This window comes from Pelecanus crispus, chromosome 22 (genome assembly GCF_030463565.1).
Source record: "Pelecanus crispus isolate bPelCri1 chromosome 22, bPelCri1.pri, whole genome shotgun sequence".
NCBI lineage: Eukaryota > Metazoa > Chordata > Aves > Pelecaniformes > Pelecanidae > Pelecanus > Pelecanus crispus.
This window is the reverse complement of record NC_134664.1, coordinates 1,632,277-1,658,870: the sequence shown is the minus strand read 5'-3', so window position 1 is coordinate 1,658,870 and position 26,594 is coordinate 1,632,277. Positions and strand designations below refer to the sequence as shown.

The 26,594-nt window shown below is 52.3% G+C and overlaps 3 protein-coding genes across 3 annotated transcripts; all 3 read left to right on the top strand.

The window, feature by feature from the left end:
- The first annotated feature begins 244 nt into the window (after positions 1-244).
- On the top strand, positions 245-3,560 carry LOC142595748 (coiled-coil domain-containing protein 81-like). Its single transcript, XM_075724586.1, has 6 exons — positions 245-347; positions 750-811; positions 1,102-1,261; positions 2,245-2,501; positions 3,334-3,407; positions 3,533-3,560. The coding sequence occupies exons 1-6, from the start codon at positions 245-247 to the stop codon at positions 3,558-3,560; spliced, it is 684 nt and encodes a 227-aa protein (XP_075580701.1).
- A 576-nt stretch (positions 3,561-4,136) lies between these two features.
- Positions 4,137-11,452, top strand: LOC142595747 (EF-hand calcium-binding domain-containing protein 12-like). The gene is made up of 11 exons (XM_075724585.1): positions 4,137-4,149; positions 4,343-4,460; positions 5,148-5,256; positions 5,668-5,829; positions 6,716-6,973; positions 7,113-7,307; positions 7,981-8,134; positions 8,622-8,848; positions 9,692-9,905; positions 10,371-10,536; positions 11,299-11,452. Exons 1-11 carry the CDS (start codon positions 4,137-4,139, stop codon positions 11,450-11,452), a joined length of 1,770 nt encoding a protein of 589 aa, XP_075580700.1.
- Positions 11,453-15,167: 3,715 nt separating this feature from the next.
- Positions 15,168-26,375, top strand: LOC142595746 (EF-hand calcium-binding domain-containing protein 12-like). The gene is made up of 16 exons (XM_075724584.1): positions 15,168-15,270; positions 15,673-15,734; positions 16,025-16,184; positions 17,168-17,424; positions 18,257-18,330; positions 18,978-19,072; positions 19,266-19,383; positions 20,071-20,179; positions 20,591-20,752; positions 21,639-21,896; positions 22,036-22,230; positions 22,904-23,057; positions 23,545-23,771; positions 24,615-24,828; positions 25,294-25,459; positions 26,222-26,375. Exons 1-16 carry the CDS (start codon positions 15,168-15,170, stop codon positions 26,373-26,375), a joined length of 2,508 nt encoding a protein of 835 aa, XP_075580699.1.
- The last annotated feature ends 219 nt before the right edge of the window (positions 26,376-26,594 follow it).

Genomic DNA, 26,594 nt, shown 5'->3' with positions numbered 1-26,594 from the left:
GAGCCCCTCCTCATCATAACCCCGTGCCCCAGACCCTCCCTTCACTTCCCTGCGAGGCCTCGGCGAGCCCTCGGATGCAGGGGACGCGAGAAGTCTCTCCTGTACCTCAGAGAGGCAGAGGAGACAGGCGGTGGGACAGCTGTTTGGCGAAGCACAGGCGAGGCCATCGGAGAGGGGGTGTTTCCCAGTAGGAGCCATCAAAATCCTTCCCTGGCAGCCTCACGTGCTGACCCAAAGCAAGAACATGACAAACCTGGAAGCGCTGATCACCAACATCGAGCTCTGCAGCAAGGTTGACGGCTGCAGCACGGTCACGTTTCCCACCCTCAAGAAGCTTTCCGTTAACGGTAAGGCCTTTGGGAGCTCTCTGACGAGCATCACTGCAGACAAGGTGGACGGCACGCATCGTTGTGGGAAGCGGGGTTCCTCCCTGCGCGGGAGGCCCCTAGGGACACCCTGAGCCCCGCGGAGTCCGGCGCGTGCAGCACCCTCCTGGTGCCGTGGTGCAAGTCCCCCGGACAGGTTTCCCTGCGCAGTGGGTCACACTCGGGGATCTGGCTCTGAAGGGAAAGATGTGCTGTTGGAAGAAGGCTGAGGCCAGTCAAAGATTCGGCCTGTGTCACAGATGGATTTATCCTGTGGGGCACGTTGGAGCGCACTTGCATCGGCTCTCTCCTTGCCTACAGATGTGCCGATGGGCCGTGATCTGGCTGACTTAGAGCTTGACGTGTCTTTCCGTTGCTTTCCAGATGTCGTTGCTATTTGGAGCAGCGTGTCTAAGTGTGTTCGGCAACAGCTCCTGCAGAGAAAGGTGGGATCCTAGCCTACCCCTCCCCTCGCCCAGATGTCTTCAGGGGTCCCAGCATAAATAATCAAATGTAAAAAAGAGTAACGTAAAATATGTATCTAAAAAGAGTAACGTAAAATATATATGTTACAGATATGCAATATATAAATACAGGAACAAAAATCTGGCTGAGGTGTGCAAAAGTGTTCTGCACCAGGAGACGGCAGGGCACGAGGCACCCCCCTTGCAAGCTCTCACAAGTCCTCACTCTGTTTTTCAACCTGCAAATGCTTGCCCTTCTCTTCTTTTTCCAGCCTCGGGCTGTCAGCATAACAGGACTGGGGACATTTCACATTCAAAAGTGGCTCTCTTTTGAAAATGGCGAGGTGCTCACGTTTCAGAGACCTCTGTTTTCGCTGTCCAGGACTGTTGCACAGATCCGTGTGCTGCAACATGCTTCTGTACCTGTTCCTGGTAAGAAGAGCAATGACACTCTCTGTTTTCCCCTGCGTCCATATACTTGGGCTTTATGCTGGTTGCCGTTTAGAAGCCATGATGGACACCATCAGAGGCCTTCAGAAGGCCCTGAGAACAGCCTCTGTGGGATGACACAAACAGCCCACCAAGCAGCAATGCCCGGAAAGGGGCCATTTCTTTTGGACTAGTTTTTATCAAGGCTGTACAAAGTTAGACCGTCTCTAACATGATCTGCTTTAGCAACTGGCTTCGTGCCAGCCATATTTATTGATTGATAGGATGCCCGCTGGCTGATGGTCGTTCATTGGAACTGTCTACCATAAAGCCGTTGAGATGATGCTGATACCTTGTTCTTGCACTGCGCCGGGCCTTGTTGAGGCAAATGCCCACAGGCCCTTACAGCTACTTTTATGCAAAGAAGCGGTCAAAGTTGGCTGTAGAGAGCCTTGAATGCGAGATGGAGATGATGGCTAGCACAGGAACCTGCCGACGGCTAGATTTGCTGCCATTTCTGATCGTTGCCGCTGTTGCTGTATCTGCAGCGTGCCATCGATGGGGCCTGTGCAGCACTAAGGGCTCGGTGGCTTATTTGTGTTTATATCCAGGTCTGCCCAGCCCAGGAGTGTGCTACATGTGGGATCCCCGGCACCCTCCGCTCTTCCCAATGAGAACCAGCCCCATTCTTCCCACCTTGTCCTGCCCTCCTGCGCAGCGTGCACGCAGGTGGCCGAGGTCCTCGGACACAGATGGCTGAGGTCCTTGCTTCTGTTTAGGGAATTATGGCTGTGGCTTGGCACATCCGTTAATGGGGTGATTTGACCTTAACTTGCGGAGGGGCCTACGTCAGCTCCTTTAAGGAGCTGTACCAGGTGGTTAGACCAGACAGTGCTACAGCAATGTATTTTACCTGAGAGCTGCTGGCACTTTATTTGAGTCTGCTCAACTGCTGTCTGAGTTACAGTCTTCCTCCTCTTTTCCAGATGAGATCAAGAAAGTGTCAGTGAGCTACAAGAAGCTCCACTCGGATGTCCCCTATCCTGAGGAAGTCGTGCAGAACTGTATGCAGGAGACCCTGAACTTTTTCTACTTCATCCTATCAAACAGAGAAGACATGGACTTCATTTTAAAGGATCTCGGCACTCTTGCTATCCGGGGAACAGAAGTGACAATGGCATTTTGTGAAGACTTTTTAATGAGCCTCAACAAGTCCACGTACACGGTAGAGAAGTTGCTCAGTGTAAGTTTATTGTTTTTCCAGTGCTACTTAGAGTGGGTTTGACATCCCGTCAAAGGACTGGGGAACTGAGCCCAGATGGCCAGCTGTAATGTGCTGGGTCACTTGGGCTAGGCATGGTCTGTAGCAGTGAAAGCTCTCTGTAGTTTCTTTCTTTTATTTGCTGTGGTTCAAGGGTGCTGGAAAGTACGCAGTACTTTTGCTGAGCAAGGGAAAGCCCCGGAAGGGCCTTGCCATAAATAGGAGAAAGGCCAAAGCAATGGCAGGGGCGATGACGTTCACCCCACGCTCCGGACATGAGCCTGAGGGGCAGAGACACCAAGGCCTTGCTGAGACCAGCCCCTCATGGTGCTGGCACGCCATTGGCGTAGTTCTCCGGGCCTGACAGAAGAGAAGGAGGTGGTGGCTGGCTTCCTCCACATTGCAGAGGCGTGCAGACTCTTTGGAAATTTTTGGGAGGACTCGGGGGATAAAACCAGCTCGGAACCATTTGCTCTCGGTCCAGCAATAGTTAAAGCAAGCCACCTCACTGCAAGCAGCAGCCAGGAGCCCAGGCTCGTAATGGGCCTTCCCTTGTGTTTGCCTCCATTGACTTCGTCCCTGGTAAAGAAGGAGTCTCCTGCCCGATGCCGTCAACTCTTGTCCTTGCCAAAAGGCTGGCGATGTTCCTCGCCCTAGTAGATGATATGCTCTGCAGCTTGTTTTAGCAAGGGGCTGAAGCGCTTGGCCACAAGTTTGCTGAGAGGCCACTAATTCCTGGAGCCACGGACAGGCCATTGTGAGCATTGAGTCCATTTCCCTGGAGTCACGTCAGATGTTTCTGTCCCTGTTGCAGAAGAAATGGGTCATATCGGACAAAGAAGTCGCTCTCTTTCCGAGGTGTTTTGGCCGTGTCTACCAGTTACCACAGTGAGTATATTTGTTTCTGCAGCCCGTGTCTGGCCAAGCGCAGATGTGCTGAGCTCACGTTTGGTAGCGCTCTGTCAAATTACTGCTTTGAAATTACTGTTAATTTCATCCTTGCTTTTGCTTAGCCTGGAGTTACGCATCCTCCGTTACTGACTGTGGTTTGCATTTTACCATTATTCCCATCAGAGGGAACTGGTTTGCTAGGCAGAGGAATTTAGGCAAGCCCCCTAACGTTTCATCAGCTCCTTCTCTTCCCATTGGTAGAGACTGCCCAAAGACGTAACAGAAATAAGATCCTACTATTTGTGTTGTTTTGAATATAACACAGAAAGCTTCTCTTAGAGGGTGGATCAAAGACCAGATGCATGCAAGTCCTCTGTCTGTGACGTTTCCGTGCCTTCTGCGAAACTCACGTGAACCCAACACTATCTCTGAAACACCTTCTTGGGTCAAGATGGCCCAGGAGGACTGAGCCAAAACACCAAAACCTCTGTCTAGCGAGGGGCTGCTGAGCCGTTCCTGAGGCCAGCACTGCTCAGTGGTTCCCTTAATAGCCTAGGATGCGGGGCTGGCTCTGTAGAGATGCCTCGACACTCATCTGGCAAAGCAGCCCTTTTCTCAGAACGGTGCCTTCTTCCTATTTACAGGTTTGAGACTAGGGCAGGGCCTCGAAGAACTTCTCTCACAGACAAAGAGATACTTTCAGAATTCGAGAGTGCTTTGAGGAGCATGGGAATCAAAGGTAATGTTAGGGACTGATTCCTGGCAGAGGTTTGTGACTTTGCCTGTCTTCATTACCGGTGGGTGTTTAGGGCCCAGATGCCTGGGGTGGTAGAGGCACCCTGTGTGCCTCTATTTACCCCTCCTGGTAAATCAGAGCAGATCTGTGCCTCCTCCTGCCCGTTCTGAGAGGTTTTCTGCTTTCGCGCTTGCAGCGGCAATTCGTCACACATTACGCCACCTGCGAAAGGGCCTTCCTCCAGACTCCTTAGCCAGCGCTGAGGTGGAGAAAGAAGCAGAGGAGAAGACGGAGGGAAAACGGCCTCGTGGCAGGTGAGATTCTGAAAGGACTCGATCAGAGTGGCCTTGTGCTCTAGGGATTGTGCCGGATGTTTTATAGGCTCACACAGTAACAGAGGTTGGAAGGGCTCTCGGGAGGTCCTAGTCCAACCAGCTGCTCCGAGCAGAGTCAGCTATGAGCTGAGGTCACACCAGGTTGCTCAGGACTTTATCCACTCTCGTCTTCAAAGCCTTCAGGGACAGAGACTGCCCAAGCTCCCTGAGAAACCTGTTCCCCAGTTTCCTTTGGACCCAGTGTTTGTATTAACTCAGAAGGGCCGTTAACAGCCGCCACCACACAGTGCATTTCCTTGCTGGATGGGAAGTCCCACAGTATTGGGGACGGCTTTGCAGTGGCCAGTGTAATGGCCAGGAGGGGGACACCAGTATCTCCAGGTGCCTGTCGTTGCAGAGGATGCAAATCCGCTCGTTGTTCCACCAAGAGGGCCGCATCACGCTGCGTGTCCTGGAGCCTTCCTTATGGAAGAAGCTCGTCTCCTTGGTGTCCTTGGTGGCACACCTGAGCGTTACAGCTCAGGGTTATCCCTGTCTCTGTGGACGGGAAGACAACTGGGTGCAGAGAGCTCACTCTGCTGCCGAAGGAGGTGAGCAGCGTGAGCGCAGGCTGGAGAAGAAACCCTTCCTGCACTCATACCGACTCACCCCGGTGTGTATTTTCAGACTGTTGCCGCAACGTGCAGGCACAGAAGGAAGGCAGCACAAAGGACCTCCTTTGGAGAGCCCTGAATTGCCATCGCCTACTTCTGAAGAACGCAGGCAGACAGGACGGGTACGTAATATGGATTGAGGCAATTGTTGTGTCACTTGATTGTAGAAAACCTAGTGGGGATATCTTAGGAGAAATAGGTACGTAAAAAAAAAAAAAAACCCAAACCCGCAGATACTGATTCTGAGGCGATCTCTTACTGTGGCTCATTTTCCCATTCAGTTACCTATTTTGGGTGTTGTTCACCTCAGAAGAGGAACTGTAGCCCTTTTCAAAAAGTAGCTCTTTGATGACTTAGTTCATTGGTCAAAACAGAAGGGCTTTCTGGTTGCATCTGTAAGAACTGTCTGTTGACAGAAACTGGGGACAAAGGGGAAGATGGGAGAGAGAAGAGCATTCTTGGGAAAAAAAAGAAAAAAAAAGACAAGACAGATGCGACTAAACCGCTGCTATTGCATTTCTGGGTTCCTGTAGAAAAGACGGTCTGTATTTGGGCTGAACGACAGAAGAAAACTGGAGGCATCCATGGCCAAAAGGAAGGAGAAAGAAGAGAGCAGAGAAGAAGGAAGGGTCACCTTGCCAGAACTGCCTCAAGAGCAAGCTGGGAGAGAAAGCGAGACGATGCGGAGGGCCCAGGTACGGGAGGATCAAGAGAGCAGCCTTTTTCCGGTTGGGGTGGCACTGAGTTGGGAAGGCCTCCAAGCCCCAGCAGCATTGCTCCCTCCAGACAGCAGGGCGGGTGGCTGTGGCTTTCATTCTCGCCTGCTCACTGCTGTGAGGGAGGAATTGCCAGTAGAGTCCAAGGGGCAAAATGAGCAGCCGGCCAGGGTGAGGGCATCAGTGGGCCTGCTCTGTCCCTGGAAAGCAGGCCGCCTCTGCCCAGGCACTGGCTCTGGAGCTCGAGCAGGAGCTCTGCCAGTCACATTGGCTTCGGCCGGTTCCAGCCGGTGGCACGGAGGGAGAGAGCTGTCTCTCCAAGTGGCACGGAGAGCACTCCGGCCGTTCTTCATACGCAAAATGGCCGACACGTTTGTTTATGGTTTCCTGATGGCCCTGTCTCCACCCCACCTCTCCCTGTTGAGCCAGAAGCACGTCAGAAACGCAGGCCCCTGCCCACTGCAAGCATGGAGGCCACCACTTTTGACCACGTCCTGCCACGTGTGTTTCCACGCTGTTCTGTGATGGGCTGACTGCCATCTTTGGAAACCACCATGCCCACCTGACCCCAGCTCTCGATTCCGCAAGAAGCGCATCTGTTGTTGTGTAAAGCACCAGTGTGAGCAGTGAGGGTGTGATCGAGGGTTTGACTGACATCAAGCCAGAAGCGGTCTTGGAGCATAGTTTCCAATGACACCGTTGGAGAAATATGTATCCAACTTTTGCCTTTAAACTGAAAGCAAGTAGGTGTGGGCCATCCAAATCCAGATGTCACATTATTCTTGCTCCACCTGTGCCAAGACCAGCTTCTCCCTTTTTGAATCCAAGTCAGGCCACAGATTTCTGTCATTTGTCCGTCTTGCAGCTGCCCCAGGAGGAGGAAGATAGCCTCAGCTCCCCAGAGACCACCTCCGACACAGCAGAGGGACTACAGACGGTGGAGGCTTGGGTTCAGGCGAGAAGGCAGTTTCGAACGGAGCTGGATCGTTTTGGGGACATTGAAAAATGGCTGAGTCGCAAACCTTTCCTCAGCAATCAAGAAGGAAGATGCTGGGAAAGAATAAAGGGACGCAGAGCAGACAGGGCGGCTGCTGTCAGATCGCCCATGGCTGACAGCCCGGACGTAAGTACGGGAATGGCGTGGGAAATGGCGTCTGCTGTGAAATCGGTAGTGACGCTGCTTTGCCCCAGCTGATGCCGCATTGACGGGCATGGTGATCCTGGATAACGGTGACCTCGGGGTATTTTCTAATCCTTTTCAGCGCTCACCACCAAAGAGCAGCCAGTCCTGGAAGAAGGGTGGCATTCCCCTTGTTTGCGCGCCATACCCCCAGGCTCTTGTCACGCTGCATAACCTCCTACACAAACAGAAGCTGAAGATGGTGGACGTATTCAGGAAGGCTGGTATGGAGGGGAGGAAGATCAAGAGAGCAGACTTCATCAAAGTCATCAAGGAGGTACGTAGGGAACAGAAAAAATAATGAACAGCTGTAACTCTGCCCTGTTTTCCTGCATGCCAACCCAGAGCAAATGGAAGAGCTTCAGCAAGGTACGCTTTCGCTTGCCGTACTCTCCTAGAATGGCTCCCACCAACCTGTGAAAAGCTGAAGGGCAAAGGGAAGGGAAAGCTGCAGAGAGGCACCTAGAGCAAGTCCCAGGAGGGAGTGAAGAAACCCATTGCCTCACAGACCTGGAAGACAGTCAGTGCTCACACCATGAGGCTGTTGGGATCCTGCTGTAGACCCTGAACTGGCATTGAGTTTCCTGGTGTTGATACTTGGTCTTTCCGCCACCAGGCTCCTCCACCTCCCCGGCCTACGCTGCACTCACTGCCTTTCAGTCCATGTTTGCACAGCACGGCTCCCACTGGGCCTCAACTTTCCACAGGCTGCAGCATGACAGAGCTGTGAAGAGCACGTTCAGGTTTATTAGGGTTTAGCAGTTCAGATGTTAACTGATACTCTAGTCCGAGCCAAAATATCAGGGCCATCAGGAAACCTCAGCAGGTTGCCTTTGTGCCATGCTTCCCTGCAAAAGCGTCGGGAGCAACAGCAAAGCTCACCCCTCCCACTCTGGGGCAAGCCTTGATCTTTTGGTAATCCCGCTGTCATTTTCTGTTTTGGTTGCCAGACCAAAGTTCCCATCAGCGACAACGATCTGGAGGACGTGGTCGTCTTCTTGACTTCCTCAAAACCGGGGAATTTGATAAGCCCCGAAGATTTGACTGACTGTCAAAAGCAGTGGCTGGAAATGAGGAAAGGACAATCCCAAGAGAGCAAGACAGGTGAGAGGAGAGCACTGCGTTGGGAAAGCATCTCTATACAGGCAGGAAATGCCAAAGCGGGTCCAGAACACGGCTTCTTGAGACCGTTGTCCTAGAGCAGAGTGGCCAGAAGGAGACTTCTAGGGAAGAGCTGAGGGATCCGGGGGATGGGCAATCCCATAGTCAGCCCACTTGCAGGAGAACAGCGTATCCAGTCTTTCAGGTTGGGACCACGGTCTGAACCCTGCGGTTTAACATCCTGTACTGGATTTGGCTTGTTAGCATTCATCAGCCAGCCCAATCAAAGCAGACCCGTTCTCCAGCTGTTGGTGTCAGCTGGAAAACACCGATTCAGAAGAGCTTATTCTTTCGTAAGCTCTGTTGGGCGTTCCAGTCAGCACAACATGCCAAACCCCTTTGTCTTAATCATGGATCAGATGTTCCTTTCTGCTACGCTCTAACGTGGCTTCTCTGGGCTTTTTGTTTGGGCGTTTTTAATCTATGGCAGGTGCAGAAGCTCAGTTGCAGAAAGCCACCTGCAGAACTGCCACTTGTCCACCTTCTGCTGGGGGCACAGCCAAATGGATGAAGCCTCATCCTCCTACCACGCCCAAAAGAAAGTTAATACAGTTGGAAGTCCCACCAGTCAACACCGAGCCAGAACGACGACGTCTGAGCTGCGATGAGATGGAAGAGGCTGGAAAACTCTCAAGAGAGAGGAGACGGTGGGAGAAGGTACTGTGTATGTGGCAGGAGAACAAGAGCACCTGCATGCCTTGGCGAGCGTGGGGTGGTTTAGAGGACAGCGCAGCAGTAGAGGGAAGGGCAAGGGGTTATTGTATGAGCTTCTCAGTAGTCCCTTGACCACATGGTGCCTTGCAGCTGAGGTGCTACAAGCCGCCTCAAATGGCAATTTGTTTGGCTTCAGAACACTCCGGTGAGAGAAACACTTTTTCTGGGTAGCTGGCAAGAAGGAGGAGGAGGAGGAGAAGGTGAAACAGTTTCTATGTCTGGGGAAGGCGTTGTCGTCTGATCATCTAGTCGACCTATCCACCAGACTGGGATTTGTCCCTTCAGGTGCTGATAAGCGCTTTGTCCTGGTCAGTGGTGCGGCCCAGTGCAAGACGGTCCGATGGAAATAGAACAGTGACTCACTCATTCACTCACTCCCATATGTTTTCTTTGGAGCATCTTGGGCTGGAGGAACTCTGGCAGAAGCCAGGGCTCCCTCCTCTTGCCAACGTGCTGCCCCACAGTCACGGGCTATGGGGAGACCCTCTGGCTCCCTGACACGATCAGAAAGGAGAAGGTGACTGCAAGACACTTTTTATCTGAGGCACCTGTGGCTGGTGTGCTGCTCTTCTGCTAAGCCCTCCAGGGAGTATCTGTCTGAGGACCCAGCTCTGGGTGGGAATTGCATTCCCAGAGGAGTGCCTGTCCCTGCAATCCCATTGAAGGGTGCCGACTCCCGTTTGCACGCACTTCTGAGATGAATCCCTGCCTGTAGCTTCTCTGAAGGGAAGGCAGCGACTCCAGGGCCTCAGCGAATGCTAATCGGGACGTGCCCTTTACTTGCAGAGCAAAGACAGCCCGATAGAACGGAAAGAAAAGTGCCGGATGGTGAGATCTGGGGATGGCCCCGTGGATGAGCACTGCCTGCCGTCAACTGTGCAGGCCAACTTGGGAGAACTGGTTGACCGATATCGCAGGCGTGCCCTCGTGAGCTACCTGGAGAGCTCCAAGCTGTGCAGAGAGCGCAACGTTCACATCACTGAGCCAACGCTGCAGAAAGGTAAGGCAAAGACCAGGGGCCTGATGCGAGCGCGCTAAATCTGGCAAGGTCACATCTCTTCCCAAGCCCAGAAGCATGGCTGGTGCCAGGGGGTGCTGCCAATGGAGCGTGTTTGCAGCCCTCGGAGAGCCATGGTGGATGCTGCCGGTTTGGATCAGCAAAATCTTCGGCAGGGCCAGAGCAGGGCTGAGATATCAAAGGGTGCTGCAGATCAGCCAGGGCCCTGTCCCATTGCCCCTGGGGCGGTAGTCAGGTTCAACCAAGAGTGCAGCTCACGAGGCAACTTTGTGGTGATGGGGCAGGTCCAAAGTCAAGCCGGGAGGTCAGACCCTAGTCGGGATCAGCAGGTCCATAGCCAGGAGCAGACATGGCTGTGGCTCAGCTGAAGACTGCCACGCCTACAACATCTGAGCTCCTGATCCCAAGGCGAGGCATGACTGTTTCCCCTGTGCACTTTGCCAACAGGCCTGCTGCATCCAGGAGACAAGATCATCAAGGAGGGAGAAGACATAAGGAAGATCAGGCAGCCCGGGGGATACTACAGCACAGGACGTGCTGATGCTCCATCCCCTGGAAGCACCTCCAGATCAGGAACTGCATCTGGAAGCCAGACCAAGGAGGCGGAAAACAGGTTTGTTCAAGAGAGGGCTTAAGATCAGTGCCCTCCTGCTGCCCCGCTGTGCATCGCCCCTCTGCGCTCAGTCCCCACGGTGTCAGAGGCAGTACCAAGGCACCGGAGTGAACCATTAGGAGGCTGCAAGGGAGCAGCAAGCGACAGCAAAGAGGCAGATCCTCTCCTCAGCTACACGGCCACTCCTGTGTTTTAGCTAAGTCATTGGGCTGTAGTGGTGCTGGTGAACACTTTGTGGTGCCTGGCAGGAGCTCCGCAGACTAGCTGGGACTAGCTCTGTGCTCTGAACTACAGAGGTGACAAAACTCCTCAGCCCGACCCAACGCTTGTCTGAAATCCCCTCAGAGAATGTTCATTCTTGTGGAAGACAGGCAGTCCTGAAGAGCTGAGCTTTGGATGGCTGGAGAAGCTTCTGAAGAGAAAAAAACATTGCAAAGCAGAGCTCAATCTTCTTTGTTTATCTCAGTTAAAGTGCTTAGATACTGCAGTGATGGGCAACGTACCAGCTCGTAAGATAGCTTCCCAAGCTGGCATTTCCAGTGTCAGTCATGTCTAATAAGGACCAACGTGGTCTGCACACGTCTGGCAGAGCTTCCCGGGGCCTGGAAGCCCGGAGAGCTGGTTCTTGTCAGGCTCACTTTTGCCCTTACTAAGAGAAGCAGTGAAACTGCCTAGAATTTATCTCTGTAAAGCATGCTATTCCCTCTCATTTTTTTTTTTCTTCCATTTCCCCCCCCCCCCCCCCCCTTTTTTTTTCCACAGGCATCTTCAGAGGAATAAGATGCAAAAGACAAACGACAATAAATTCTGGCCAGGTCATCTCCTGGACAAGCTCTGCCTTTACTTCCCTGAGAAGCAGCATGACAGGGCACACGCCTTGTTCAGCTACATTCACCCAACCAAGCCCTCCTACTAAAGCCTGAAGTTCATCTAAAGCCCTGGCTGCAGCTAGCTCCTCCGCGAGCCAGGACATTTGGCCTCCAGAGACACTGCCTTCAGGAAGACCCGTTCCACCTGAAGCTCTTCTCCAAGCAGCAGGAGATGCATGCACAGCTTTGTGATCCCTCAGTCATCTCCTGGGATCTGGGCCCCGCTTCTGGATAAAATAAACGTGTTAAAGAAAGAGCGTATACTCAAGCTGAAGGTGTGGGAGGGGAACGTGGTTTGCGAGAGGTTTCCCTCCTGGGGGAGCCCCTGAAACGCCATCCATTTCCCAAGGAACTGTTTCTGTCCTGCTTTTTGAACAAGAAGAACTCACCGCACCACGGGCGAGCAAGCTGTGGCATAGCTGCCAGGGACAGCAAGCGGGCAAATTTGAACATGAAACAGCTGGGCTGTAGGAAAAGGGAGCTGAAGCGTTGTGTGAGAGGTCCCTACTTGGGGGAGCACTGCCAGATGACAAACTACCAGCTAGAGCCAGGCCAGCTGGAATTCCCTCTGCCACCTGTTCCTGCCTCCAGATACCACATACAGGATTTTCAGACAGTGAAACTGATCTTTAATTCTTCAAAGAAAATCTACAATTCCATTAACCGTGCACAGAGATAAAGCGATATATCTGTGTCATGGTGGCAATACTCAGTACTGCACTGGGGGGAGGGAAATGGGATGTCCTTTATGCCTGTAGGCGCCACAGTTTTACTCGGTAAAAAAGAGGTGGCCCTGCTTGAGCAGGGGGGTTGGACCAGATGGCCTCCAGAGGTCCCTGCCCACCTCAACCAGTGCGTGATCTGAATTGAATCATGGAATCATTTAGGTTGGAAAAGACTAAGACCATCGAGTCCAACTGTTAACCTTAACACTTGCAAGTCCACCACTAAACCATGTCCACTTCAGAGGAGATAGGTGAGAGAAATTGTCTTCATTTCCTCTTTTGTGTATCTCCTGTGGATACATGGAGAGATTTTAACCGGGACTGCAAACTGGTGGCTTCTGCTAGTATTTTGATGACATTGTTGAATTTTTCTTAAGTCACGAGCAGTGTTCCCCAGGGCTCTGTTTTGGGGCCAGTCTTGTGTAATATCTTTATCAACGATCTGGATGAGGGGATTGAGTGCAGCCAGCCTCAGTAAGTTTGCAGATGACACCAAGTTGGGTGGGAGTGTCGATCTGCTGGAGGGTAGGATGTCCCTGCAGAGGGACCTGGACAGGCTGGATCGATGGGCCGAGGCCAACTGTATGAGGTTTAACAAGGCCAAATGCCGGGTCCTGCACTTCGGTCACAACAACCCCATGCAGCGCTGCAGGCTTGGGGAAGAGTGGCTGGGAAGCTGCCTGGCTGAAAAGGACCTGGGGGTGCTGGTCGACAGCGGCTGAACATGAGCCAGCAGTGTGCCCAGGTGGCCAAGAAGGCCAACAGCATCCTGGCTTGTGTCAGGAATAGTGTGGCCAGCAGGAGCAGGGAGGCAATTATTCCCCTGTGCTCGGCACTGGTGAGGCTGCACCTGGAATACTGTGTCCAGTTTTGGGCCCTTCATTACAGGAAGGACATTGAGGTGCTGGAGCGTGTTCAGAGAAGGGCAATGAAGCTGGGGAAGGGTCTGGAGCACAGGGCTGATGGGGAGCGGCTGAGGGAGCTGGGGGTGTTCAGCCTGGAGAAGAGGGGGCTGAGGGAAGACCTTATCGCTCTCTACAACTACCTGAAAGGAGGGTGTAGTGAGGTGGGTGCTGGTCTCTTCTCCCAAGTAGTTAGCGATAGGATGAGAGGAAATGGGCTCAAGCTGCATCAGGGGAGGTTTAGATTGGATATTGGGAAAAATGTCTTCACAGAAGGGGTGGTCAAGCATTGGAACAGGCTGCCCAGAGAGGTGGTGGAATCCCCATCCCTGGAAGTGTTCAACAAGCGCGTAGACGTGGCACTCTGGGACATGGATTAGTGGGTATGGTGGTGATGGGTTGATGGTTGGACTGATGATCTTAGAGGTCCTTTCCAATCTTAATGATTCCTAGTTTTTATTTTCGTTATAAATAATCCAGCCACCAAGCCAGGAAACATGAAATTGCTACTCTACCCTTAACTGGTTTAGTGGTGGTCTTGGTAGTGTTAATGGCTGGTTAATGATTGGACTGGATGATCTTAAAGGTCTTTGCCAACCTAAAAGATTCTATGATTCTATGATTCCTTACAGGTTATTAGTCTAATGGGATAAACAGAAAAATGGTTTAGCGTTTCTAAACCGGAAAATTAGGAACAAACTTAACCCGGGTTTCAATGTTTTGACATTTGAGTTACATGGGTAAGGAACAAGAATTCTTGTGCAACTGCTATTATGGAGACCCGCCTTGTTACCCGAAAAGATTACAGTATCTGATCAGATAGCATGGCACCCTTGGGAAAGTCGGGGGGAGTGACACTCTAAAGCTTATGATAGTTAGGAAATTATAAATAAATGTCAAACAACCTGACGATGATACAAAGGAAACTGAATATTGAGCTAAAGAAAAGGTTTGTGAATAAGGAGACACTAAGATTCTTTCTCTCTGAGAACAGACTGTGTCTACCAGCACGCAGAGTCTATATGCAGAAGTTCTCTGCATTTCAGTTACTGAGTTATGGACATTTTCTTGTAGTGGAGACAGGGTAGAGGGTCAAAGGAACAACATGGTACTTTCACTGAAATGTAATTAGAGCAGCTAAATTGGAATAAGAAACATATGAGTTGAAGTAAGTGTACTCACGAGATTCTTAGTGCTGGTTAGCACATTCTGAGTGAGCAGTCAGGAAGGGTAGAATGAATATAGAGAATGTTTTATCTTATAACAGATGGCTGGTCAGTGTTCAGCTCCTGTCAGAGGATATGCCTTAAAATGTGGCTACTGGAACATGGGGATACTACGCAAAACCAAGTTCAGCTTTATAGAAGAAACTCGTTTATTCTTTTTTAATGACATATCAGGACAGGTCTTTCAGATTTTTCAGTTGTATAAAGGGAGAGAAGTCCCTTTTTGCGGCTTCTACGGAATAAGCAGCAAGTAAGGAGGGAAGAGAAGAAAAATGTGAAAAGGAGGAAGCGTGTCTGATCTCTCTACTGACCTCTTGAGAGAGGTCAGACTGAAGGGAGGAACAGCTGTAATCTCCATCAGCTGGGATGCAGCAGCAGAAGTGGGACTAATTCAATCAACATGGGATTTGTGCTGAAGGAACAAGCCAGAGGAAACAAATCACATTCCAGTTTCTATCGCCAACAGATTGTGTGATTCTGTGCCCCGCTTCTGTCATTTGGTGACACCTCGGAGGGTCTCCCTGTCACACACCCTCCTCGGGGAGTGAGGATTGGGTGTGTGTTTTAGGGAGCAGCCCCCTTCTCAGTGCAGGACCAAACCTGGCCGGGTCAGTGGGCGTGGGGGTCACGTGGGGTGTCCCTCTGTGACCTCAGCCCGTGTCACAGAGCCCCTCCTCATCATAACCCCGTGCCCCAGACCCTCCCTTCACTTCCCTGCGAGGCCTCGGCGAGCCCTCGGATGCAGGGGACGCGAGAAGTCTCTCCTGTACCTCAGAGAGGCAGAGGAGACAGGCGGTGGGACAGCTGTTTGGCGAAGCACAGGCGAGGCCATCGGAGAGGGGGTGTTTCCCAGTAGGAGCCATCAAAATCCTTCCCTGGCAGCCTCACGTGCTGACCCAAAGCAAGAACATGACAAACCTGGAAGCGCTGATCACCAACATCGAGCTCTGCAGCAAGGTTGACGGCTGCAGCACGGTCACGTTTCCCACCCTCAAGAAGCTTTCCGTTAACGGTAAGGCCTTTGGGAGCTCTCTGACGAGCATCACTGCAGACAAGGTGGACGGCACGCATCGTTGTGGGAAGCGGGGTTCCTCCCTGCGCGGGAGGCCCCTAGGGACACCCTGAGCCCCGCGGAGTCCGGCGCGTGCAGCACCCTCCTGGTGCCGTGGTGCAAGTCCCCCGGACAGGTTTCCCTGCGCAGTGGGTCACACTCGGGGATCTGGCTCTGAAGGGAAAGATGTGCTGTTGGAAGAAGGCTGAGGCCAGTCAAAGATTCGGCCTGTGTCACAGATGGATTTATCCTGTGGGGCACGTTGGAGCGCACTTGCATCGGCTCTCTCCTTGCCTACAGATGTGCCGATGGGCCGTGATCTGGCTGACTTAGAGCTTGACGTGTCTTTCCGTTGCTTTCCAGATGTCGTTGCTATTTGGAGCAGCGTGTCTAAGTGTGTTCGGCAACAGCTCCTGCAGAGAAAGGTGGGATCCTAGCCTACCCCTCCCCTCGCCCAGATGTCTTCAGGGGTCCCAGCATAAATAATCAAATGTAAAAAAGAGTAACGTAAAATATGTATCTAAAAAGAGTAACGTAAAATATATATGTTACAGATATGCAATATATAAATACAGGAACAAAAATCTGGCTGAGGTGTGCAAAAGTGTTCTGCACCAGGAGACGGCAGGGCACGAGGCACCCCCCTTGCAAGCTCTCACAAGTCCTCACTCTGTTTTTCAACCTGCAAATGCTTGCCCTTCTCTTCTTTTTCCAGCCTCGGGCTGTCAGCATAACAGGACTGGGGACATTTCACATTCAAAAGTGGCTCTCTTTTGAAAATGGCGAGGTGCTCACGTTTCAGAGACCTCTGTTTTCGCTGTCCAGGACTGTTGCACAGATCCGTGTGCTGCAACATGCTTCTGTACCTGTTCCTGGTAAGAAGAGCAATGACACTCTCTGTTTTCCCCTGCGTCCATATACTTGGGCTTTATGCTGGTTGCCGTTTAGAAGCCATGATGGACACCATCAGAGGCCTTCAGAAGGCCCTGAGAACAGCCTCTGTGGGATGACACAAACAGCCCACCAAGCAGCAATGCCCGGAAAGGGGCCATTTCTTTTGGACTAGTTTTTATCAAGGCTGTACAAAGTTAGACCGTCTCTAACATGATCTGCTTTAGCAACTGGCTTCGTGCCAGCCATATTTATTGATTGATAGGATGCCCGCTGGCTGATGGTCGTTCATTGGAACTGTCTACCATAAAGCCGTTGAGATGATGCTGATACCTTGTTCTTGCACTGCGCCGGGCCTTGTTGAGGCAAATGCCCACAGGCCCTTACAGCTACTTTTATGCAAAGAAGCGGTCAAAGTTGGCTGTAGAGAGCCTTGAATGCGAGATGGAGATGATGGCTAGCACAGGAACCTGCCGACGGCTAGATTTGCTGCCATTTCTGATCGTTGCCGCTGTTGCTGTATCTGCAGCGTGCCATCGATGGGGCCTGTGCAGCACTAAGGGCTCGGTGGCTTATTTGTGTTTATATCCAGGTCTGCCCAGCCCAGGAGTGTGCTACATGTGGGATCCCCGGCACCCTCCGCTCTTCCCAATGAGAACCAGCCCCATTCTTCCCACCTTGTCCTGCCCTCCTGCGCAGCGTGCACGCAGGTGGCCGAGGTCCTCGGACACAGATGGCTGAGGTCCTTGCTTCTGTTTAGGGAATTATGGCTGTGGCTTGGCACATCCGTTAATGGGGTGATTTGACCTTAACTTGCGGAGGGGCCTACGTCAGCTCCTTTAAGGAGCTGTACCAGGTGGTTAGACCAGACAGTGCTACAGCAATGTATTTTACCTGAGAGCTGCTGGCACTTTATTTGAGTCTGCTCAACTGCTGTCTGAGTTACAGTCTTCCTCCTCTTTTCCAGATGAGATCAAGAAAGTGTCAGTGAGCTACAAGAAGCTCCACTCGGATGTCCCCTATCCTGAGGAAGTCGTGCAGAACTGTATGCAGGAGACCCTGAACTTTTTCTACTTCATCCTATCAAACAGAGAAGACATGGACTTCATTTTAAAGGATCTCGGCACTCTTGCTATCCGGGGAACAGAAGTGACAATGGCATTTTGTGAAGACTTTTTAATGAGCCTCAACAAGTCCACGTACACGGTAGAGAAGTTGCTCAGTGTAAGTTTATTGTTTTTCCAGTGCTACTTAGAGTGGGTTTGACATCCCGTCAAAGGACTGGGGAACTGAGCCCAGATGGCCAGCTGTAATGTGCTGGGTCACTTGGGCTAGGCATGGTCTGTAGCAGTGAAAGCTCTCTGTAGTTTCTTTCTTTTATTTGCTGTGGTTCAAGGGTGCTGGAAAGTACGCAGTACTTTTGCTGAGCAAGGGAAAGCCCCGGAAGGGCCTTGCCATAAATAGGAGAAAGGCCAAAGCAATGGCAGGGGCGATGACGTTCACCCCACGCTCCGGACATGAGCCTGAGGGGCAGAGACACCAAGGCCTTGCTGAGACCAGCCCCTCATGGTGCTGGCACGCCATTGGCGTAGTTCTCCGGGCCTGACAGAAGAGAAGGAGGTGGTGGCTGGCTTCCTCCACATTGCAGAGGCGTGCAGACTCTTTGGAAATTTTTGGGAGGACTCGGGGGATAAAACCAGCTCGGAACCATTTGCTCTCGGTCCAGCAATAGTTAAAGCAAGCCACCTCACTGCAAGCAGCAGCCAGGAGCCCAGGCTCGTAATGGGCCTTCCCTTGTGTTTGCCTCCATTGACTTCGTCCCTGGTAAAGAAGGAGTCTCCTGCCCGATGCCGTCAACTCTTGTCCTTGCCAAAAGGCTGGCGATGTTCCTCGCCCTAGTAGATGATATGCTCTGCAGCTTGTTTTAGCAAGGGGCTGAAGCGCTTGGCCACAAGTTTGCTGAGAGGCCACTAATTCCTGGAGCCACGGACAGGCCATTGTGAGCATTGAGTCCATTTCCCTGGAGTCACGTCAGATGTTTCTGTCCCTGTTGCAGAAGAAATGGGTCATATCGGACAAAGAAGTCGCTCTCTTTCCGAGGTGTTTTGGCCGTGTCTACCAGTTACCACAGTGAGTATATTTGTTTCTGCAGCCCGTGTCTGGCCAAGCGCAGATGTGCTGAGCTCACGTTTGGTAGCGCTCTGTCAAATTACTGCTTTGAAATTACTGTTAATTTCATCCTTGCTTTTGCTTAGCCTGGAGTTACGCATCCTCCGTTACTGACTGTGGTTTGCATTTTACCATTATTCCCATCAGAGGGAACTGGTTTGCTAGGCAGAGGAATTTAGGCAAGCCCCCTAACGTTTCATCAGCTCCTTCTCTTCCCATTGGTAGAGACTGCCCAAAGACGTAACAGAAATAAGATCCTACTATTTGTGTTGTTTTGAATATAACACAGAAAGCTTCTCTTAGAGGGTGGATCAAAGACCAGATGCATGCAAGTCCTCTGTCTGTGACGTTTCCGTGCCTTCTGCGAAACTCACGTGAACCCAACACTATCTCTGAAACACCTTCTTGGGTCAAGATGGCCCAGGAGGACTGAGCCAAAACACCAAAACCTCTGTCTAGCGAGGGGCTGCTGAGCCGTTCCTGAGGCCAGCACTGCTCAGTGGTTCCCTTAATAGCCTAGGATGCGGGGCTGGCTCTGTAGAGATGCCTCGACACTCATCTGGCAAAGCAGCCCTTTTCTCAGAACGGTGCCTTCTTCCTATTTACAGGTTTGAGACTAGGGCAGGGCCTCGAAGAACTTCTCTCACAGACAAAGAGATACTTTCAGAATTCGAGAGTGCTTTGAGGAGCATGGGAATCAAAGGTAATGTTAGGGACTGATTCCTGGCAGAGGTTTGTGACTTTGCCTGTCTTCATTACCGGTGGGTGTTTAGGGCCCAGATGCCTGGGGTGGTAGAGGCACCCTGTGTGCCTCTATTTACCCCTCCTGGTAAATCAGAGCAGATCTGTGCCTCCTCCTGCCCGTTCTGAGAGGTTTTCTGCTTTCGCGCTTGCAGCGGCAATTCGTCACACATTACGCCACCTGCGAAAGGGCCTTCCTCCAGACTCCTTAGCCAGCGCTGAGGTGGAGAAAGAAGCAGAGGAGAAGACGGAGGGAAAACGGCCTCGTGGCAGGTGAGATTCTGAAAGGACTCGATCAGAGTGGCCTTGTGCTCTAGGGATTGTGCCGGATGTTTTATAGGCTCACACAGTAACAGAGGTTGGAAGGGCTCTCGGGAGGTCCTAGTCCAACCAGCTGCTCCGAGCAGAGTCAGCTATGAGCTGAGGTCACACCAGGTTGCTCAGGACTTTATCCACTCTCGTCTTCAAAGCCTTCAGGGACAGAGACTGCCCAAGCTCCCTGAGAAACCTGTTCCCCAGTTTCCTTTGGACCCAGTGTTTGTATTAACTCAGAAGGGCCGTTAACAGCCGCCACCACACAGTGCATTTCCTTGCTGGATGGGAAGTCCCACAGTATTGGGGACGGCTTTGCAGTGGCCAGTGTAATGGCCAGGAGGGGGACACCAGTATCTCCAGGTGCCTGTCGTTGCAGAGGATGCAAATCCGCTCGTTGTTCCACCAAGAGGGCCGCATCACGCTGCGTGTCCTGGAGCCTTCCTTATGGAAGAAGCTCGTCTCCTTGGTGTCCTTGGTGGCACACCTGAGCGTTACAGCTCAGGGTTATCCCTGTCTCTGTGGACGGGAAGACAACTGGGTGCAGAGAGCTCACTCTGCTGCCGAAGGAGGTGAGCAGCGTGAGCGCAGGCTGGAGAAGAAACCCTTCCTGCACTCATACCGACTCACCCCGGTGTGTATTTTCAGACTGTTGCCGCAACGTGCAGGCACAGAAGGAAGGCAGCACAAAGGACCTCCTTTGGAGAGCCCTGAATTGCCATCGCCTACTTCTGAAGAACGCAGGCAGACAGGACGGGTACGTAATATGGATTGAGGCAATTGTTGTGTCACTTGATTGTAGAAAACCTAGTGGGGATATCTTAGGAGAAATAGGTACGTAAAAAAAAAAAAAAACCCAAACCCGCAGATACTGATTCTGAGGCGATCTCTTACTGTGGCTCATTTTCCCATTCAGTTACCTATTTTGGGTGTTGTTCACCTCAGAAGAGGAACTGTAGCCCTTTTCAAAAAGTAGCTCTTTGATGACTTAGTTCATTGGTCAAAACAGAAGGGCTTTCTGGTTGCATCTGTAAGAACTGTCTGTTGACAGAAACTGGGGACAAAGGGGAAGATGGGAGAGAGAAGAGCATTCTTGGGAAAAAAAAGAAAAAAAAAGACAAGACAGATGCGACTAAACCGCTGCTATTGCATTTCTGGGTTCCTGTAGAAAAGACGGTCTGTATTTGGGCTGAACGACAGAAGAAAACTGGAGGCATCCATGGCCAAAAGGAAGGAGAAAGAAGAGAGCAGAGAAGAAGGAAGGGTCACCTTGCCAGAACTGCCTCAAGAGCAAGCTGGGAGAGAAAGCGAGACGATGCGGAGGGCCCAGGTACGGGAGGATCAAGAGAGCAGCCTTTTTCCGGTTGGGGTGGCACTGAGTTGGGAAGGCCTCCAAGCCCCAGCAGCATTGCTCCCTCCAGACAGCAGGGCGGGTGGCTGTGGCTTTCATTCTCGCCTGCTCACTGCTGTGAGGGAGGAATTGCCAGTAGAGTCCAAGGGGCAAAATGAGCAGCCGGCCAGGGTGAGGGCATCAGTGGGCCTGCTCTGTCCCTGGAAAGCAGGCCGCCTCTGCCCAGGCACTGGCTCTGGAGCTCGAGCAGGAGCTCTGCCAGTCACATTGGCTTCGGCCGGTTCCAGCCGGTGGCACGGAGGGAGAGAGCTGTCTCTCCAAGTGGCACGGAGAGCACTCCGGCCGTTCTTCATACGCAAAATGGCCGACACGTTTGTTTATGGTTTCCTGATGGCCCTGTCTCCACCCCACCTCTCCCTGTTGAGCCAGAAGCACGTCAGAAACGCAGGCCCCTGCCCACTGCAAGCATGGAGGCCACCACTTTTGACCACGTCCTGCCACGTGTGTTTCCACGCTGTTCTGTGATGGGCTGACTGCCATCTTTGGAAACCACCATGCCCACCTGACCCCAGCTCTCGATTCCGCAAGAAGCGCATCTGTTGTTGTGTAAAGCACCAGTGTGAGCAGTGAGGGTGTGATCGAGGGTTTGACTGACATCAAGCCAGAAGCGGTCTTGGAGCATAGTTTCCAATGACACCGTTGGAGAAATATGTATCCAACTTTTGCCTTTAAACTGAAAGCAAGTAGGTGTGGGCCATCCAAATCCAGATGTCACATTATTCTTGCTCCACCTGTGCCAAGACCAGCTTCTCCCTTTTTGAATCCAAGTCAGGCCACAGATTTCTGTCATTTGTCCGTCTTGCAGCTGCCCCAGGAGGAGGAAGATAGCCTCAGCTCCCCAGAGACCACCTCCGACACAGCAGAGGGACTACAGACGGTGGAGGCTTGGGTTCAGGCGAGAAGGCAGTTTCGAACGGAGCTGGATCGTTTTGGGGACATTGAAAAATGGCTGAGTCGCAAACCTTTCCTCAGCAATCAAGAAGGAAGATGCTGGGAAAGAATAAAGGGACGCAGAGCAGACAGGGCGGCTGCTGTCAGATCGCCCATGGCTGACAGCCCGGACGTAAGTACGGGAATGGCGTGGGAAATGGCGTCTGCTGTGAAATCGGTAGTGACGCTGCTTTGCCCCAGCTGATGCCGCATTGACGGGCATGGTGATCCTGGATAACGGTGACCTCGGGGTATTTTCTAATCCTTTTCAGCGCTCACCACCAAAGAGCAGCCAGTCCTGGAAGAAGGGTGGCATTCCCCTTGTTTGCGCGCCATACCCCCAGGCTCTTGTCACGCTGCATAACCTCCTACACAAACAGAAGCTGAAGATGGTGGACGTATTCAGGAAGGCTGGTATGGAGGGGAGGAAGATCAAGAGAGCAGACTTCATCAAAGTCATCAAGGAGGTACGTAGGGAACAGAAAAAATAATGAACAGCTGTAACTCTGCCCTGTTTTCCTGCATGCCAACCCAGAGCAAATGGAAGAGCTTCAGCAAGGTACGCTTTCGCTTGCCGTACTCTCCTAGAATGGCTCCCACCAACCTGTGAAAAGCTGAAGGGCAAAGGGAAGGGAAAGCTGCAGAGAGGCACCTAGAGCAAGTCCCAGGAGGGAGTGAAGAAACCCATTGCCTCACAGACCTGGAAGACAGTCAGTGCTCACACCATGAGGCTGTTGGGATCCTGCTGTAGACCCTGAACTGGCATTGAGTTTCCTGGTGTTGATACTTGGTCTTTCCGCCACCAGGCTCCTCCACCTCCCCGGCCTACGCTGCACTCACTGCCTTTCAGTCCATGTTTGCACAGCACGGCTCCCACTGGGCCTCAACTTTCCACAGGCTGCAGCATGACAGAGCTGTGAAGAGCACGTTCAGGTTTATTAGGGTTTAGCAGTTCAGATGTTAACTGATACTCTAGTCCGAGCCAAAATATCAGGGCCATCAGGAAACCTCAGCAGGTTGCCTTTGTGCCATGCTTCCCTGCAAAAGCGTCGGGAGCAACAGCAAAGCTCACCCCTCCCACTCTGGGGCAAGCCTTGATCTTTTGGTAATCCCGCTGTCATTTTCTGTTTTGGTTGCCAGACCAAAGTTCCCATCAGCGACAACGATCTGGAGGACGTGGTCGTCTTCTTGACTTCCTCAAAACCGGGGAATTTGATAAGCCCCGAAGATTTGACTGACTGTCAAAAGCAGTGGCTGGAAATGAGGAAAGGACAATCCCAAGAGAGCAAGACAGGTGAGAGGAGAGCACTGCGTTGGGAAAGCATCTCTATACAGGCAGGAAATGCCAAAGCGGGTCCAGAACACGGCTTCTTGAGACCGTTGTCCTAGAGCAGAGTGGCCAGAAGGAGACTTCTAGGGAAGAGCTGAGGGATCCGGGGGATGGGCAATCCCATAGTCAGCCCACTTGCAGGAGAACAGCGTATCCAGTCTTTCAGGTTGGGACCACGGTCTGAACCCTGCGGTTTAACATCCTGTACTGGATTTGGCTTGTTAGCATTCATCAGCCAGCCCAATCAAAGCAGACCCGTTCTCCAGCTGTTGGTGTCAGCTGGAAAACACCGATTCAGAAGAGCTTATTCTTTCGTAAGCTCTGTTGGGCGTTCCAGTCAGCACAACATGCCAAACCCCTTTGTCTTAATCATGGATCAGATGTTCCTTTCTGCTACGCTCTAACGTGGCTTCTCTGGGCTTTTTGTTTGGGCGTTTTTAATCTATGGCAGGTGCAGAAGCTCAGTTGCAGAAAGCCACCTGCAGAACTGCCACTTGTCCACCTTCTGCTGGGGGCACAGCCAAATGGATGAAGCCTCATCCTCCTACCACGCCCAAAAGAAAGTTAATACAGTTGGAAGTCCCACCAGTCAACACCGAGCCAGAACGACGACGTCTGAGCTGCGATGAGATGGAAGAGGCTGGAAAACTCTCAAGAGAGAGGAGACGGTGGGAGAAGGTACTGTGTATGTGGCAGGAGAACAAGAGCACCTGCATGCCTTGGCGAGCGTGGGGTGGTTTAGAGGACAGCGCAGCAGTAGAGGGAAGGGCAAGGGGTTATTGTATGAGCTTCTCAGTAGTCCCTTGACCACATGGTGCCTTGCAGCTGAGGTGCTACAAGCCGCCTCAAATGGCAATTTGTTTGGCTTCAGAACACTCCGGTGAGAGAAACACTTTTTCTGGGTAGCTGGCAAGAAGGAGGAGGAGGAGGAGAAGGTGAAACAGTTTCTATGTCTGGGGAAGGCGTTGTCGTCTGATCATCTAGTCGACCTATCCACCAGACTGGGATTTGTCCCTTCAGGTGCTGATAAGCGCTTTGTCCTGGTCAGTGGTGCGGCCCAGTGCAAGACGGTCCGATGGAAATAGAACAGTGACTCACTCATTCACTCACTCCCATATGTTTTCTTTGGAGCATCTTGGGCTGGAGGAACTCTGGCAGAAGCCAGGGCTCCCTCCTCTTGCCAACGTGCTGCCCCACAGTCACGGGCTATGGGGAGACCCTCTGGCTCCCTGACACGATCAGAAAGGAGAAGGTGACTGCAAGACACTTTTTATCTGAGGCACCTGTGGCTGGTGTGCTGCTCTTCTGCTAAGCCCTCCAGGGAGTATCTGTCTGAGGACCCAGCTCTGGGTGGGAATTGCATTCCCAGAGGAGTGCCTGTCCCTGCAATCCCATTGAAGGGTGCCGACTCCCGTTTGCACGCACTTCTGAGATGAATCCCTGCCTGTAGCTTCTCTGAAGGGAAGGCAGCGACTCCAGGGCCTCAGCGAATGCTAATCGGGACGTGCCCTTTACTTGCAGAGCAAAGACAGCCCGATAGAACGGAAAGAAAAGTGCCGGATGGTGAGATCTGGGGATGGCCCCGTGGATGAGCACTGCCTGCCGTCAACTGTGCAGGCCAACTTGGGAGAACTGGTTGACCGATATCGCAGGCGTGCCCTCGTGAGCTACCTGGAGAGCTCCAAGCTGTGCAGAGAGCGCAACGTTCACATCACTGAGCCAACGCTGCAGAAAGGTAAGGCAAAGACCAGGGGCCTGATGCGAGCGCGCTAAATCTGGCAAGGTCACATCTCTTCCCAAGCCCAGAAGCATGGCTGGTGCCAGGGGGTGCTGCCAATGGAGCGTGTTTGCAGCCCTCGGAGAGCCATGGTGGATGCTGCCGGTTTGGATCAGCAAAATCTTCGGCAGGGCCAGAGCAGGGCTGAGATATCAAAGGGTGCTGCAGATCAGCCAGGGCCCTGTCCCATTGCCCCTGGGGCGGTAGTCAGGTTCAACCAAGAGTGCAGCTCACGAGGCAACTTTGTGGTGATGGGGCAGGTCCAAAGTCAAGCCGGGAGGTCAGACCCTAGTCGGGATCAGCAGGTCCATAGCCAGGAGCAGACATGGCTGTGGCTCAGCTGAAGACTGCCACGCCTACAACATCTGAGCTCCTGATCCCAAGGCGAGGCATGACTGTTTCCCCTGTGCACTTTGCCAACAGGCCTGCTGCATCCAGGAGACAAGATCATCAAGGAGGGAGAAGACATAAGGAAGATCAGGCAGCCCGGGGGATACTACAGCACAGGACGTGCTGATGCTCCATCCCCTGGAAGCACCTCCAGATCAGGAACTGCATCTGGAAGCCAGACCAAGGAGGCGGAAAACAGGTTTGTTCAAGAGAGGGCTTAAGATCAGTGCCCTCCTGCTGCCCCGCTGTGCATCGCCCCTCTGCGCTCAGTCCCCACGGTGTCAGAGGCAGTACCAAGGCACCGGAGTGAACCATTAGGAGGCTGCAAGGGAGCAGCAAGCGACAGCAAAGAGGCAGATCCTCTCCTCAGCTACACGGCCACTCCTGTGTTTTAGCTAAGTCATTGGGCTGTAGTGGTGCTGGTGAACACTTTGTGGTGCCTGGCAGGAGCTCCGCAGACTAGCTGGGACTAGCTCTGTGCTCTGAACTACAGAGGTGACAAAACTCCTCAGCCCGACCCAACGCTTGTCTGAAATCCCCTCAGAGAATGTTCATTCTTGTGGAAGACAGGCAGTCCTGAAGAGCTGAGCTTTGGATGGCTGGAGAAGCTTCTGAAGAGAAAAAAACATTGCAAAGCAGAGCTCAATCTTCTTTGTTTATCTCAGTTAAAGTGCTTAGATACTGCAGTGATGGGCAACGTACCAGCTCGTAAGATAGCTTCCCAAGCTGGCATTTCCAGTGTCAGTCATGTCTAATAAGGACCAACGTGGTCTGCACACGTCTGGCAGAGCTTCCCGGGGCCTGGAAGCCCGGAGAGCTGGTTCTTGTCAGGCTCACTTTTGCCCTTACTAAGAGAAGCAGTGAAACTGCCTAGAATTTATCTCTGTAAAGCATGCTATTCCCTCTCATTTTTTTTTTTCTTCCATTTCCCCCCCCCCCCCCCCCCTTTTTTTTTCCACAGGCATCTTCAGAGGAATAAGATGCAAAAGACAAACGACAATAAATTCTGGCCAGGTCATCTCCTGGACAAGCTCTGCCTTTACTTCCCTGAGAAGCAGCATGACAGGGCACACGCCTTGTTCAGCTACATTCACCCAACCAAGCCCTCCTACTAAAGCCTGAAGTTCATCTAAAGCCCTGGCTGCAGCTAGCTCCTCCGCGAGCCAGGACATTTGGCCTCCAGAGACACTGCCTTCAGGAAGACCCGTTCCACCTGAAGCTCTTCTCCAAGCAGCAGGAGATGCATGCACAGCTTTGTGATCCCTCAGTCATCTCCTGGGATCTGGGCCCCGCTTCTGGATAAAATAAACGTGTTAAAGAAAGAGCGTATACTC

What these genes read in the sequence shown, in the direction of transcription:
- LOC142595748 (XM_075724586.1), top strand. Translation starts at nt 245, where the DNA reads ATGACAAACCTGGAAGCGCTGATCACCAACATCGAGCTCTGCAGCAAG. An exon ending in CAAGAAGCTTTCCGTTAACG is followed by an intron (nt 348 to 749) that starts GTAAGGCCTTTG and finishes GTTGCTTTCCAG; the next exon opens with ATGTCGTTGCTATTTGGAGC. An exon ending in CGGTAGAGAAGTTGCTCAGT is followed by an intron (nt 2,502 to 3,333) that starts GTAAGTTTATTG and finishes TCCCTGTTGCAG; the next exon opens with AAGAAATGGGTCATATCGGA.
- LOC142595747 (XM_075724585.1), top strand. An exon ending in GGAAAACGGCCTCGTGGCAG is followed by an intron (nt 4,461 to 5,147) that starts GTGAGATTCTGA and finishes GTGTATTTTCAG; the next exon opens with ACTGTTGCCGCAACGTGCAG. An exon ending in AGAGGAGACGGTGGGAGAAG is followed by an intron (nt 8,849 to 9,691) that starts GTACTGTGTATG and finishes CTTTACTTGCAG; the next exon opens with AGCAAAGACAGCCCGATAGA.
- LOC142595746 (XM_075724584.1), top strand. Translation starts at nt 15,168, where the DNA reads ATGACAAACCTGGAAGCGCTGATCACCAACATCGAGCTCTGCAGCAAG. An exon ending in GAGGAGCATGGGAATCAAAG is followed by an intron (nt 19,073 to 19,265) that starts GTAATGTTAGGG and finishes TCGCGCTTGCAG; the next exon opens with CGGCAATTCGTCACACATTA. An exon ending in GGAAAACGGCCTCGTGGCAG is followed by an intron (nt 19,384 to 20,070) that starts GTGAGATTCTGA and finishes GTGTATTTTCAG; the next exon opens with ACTGTTGCCGCAACGTGCAG.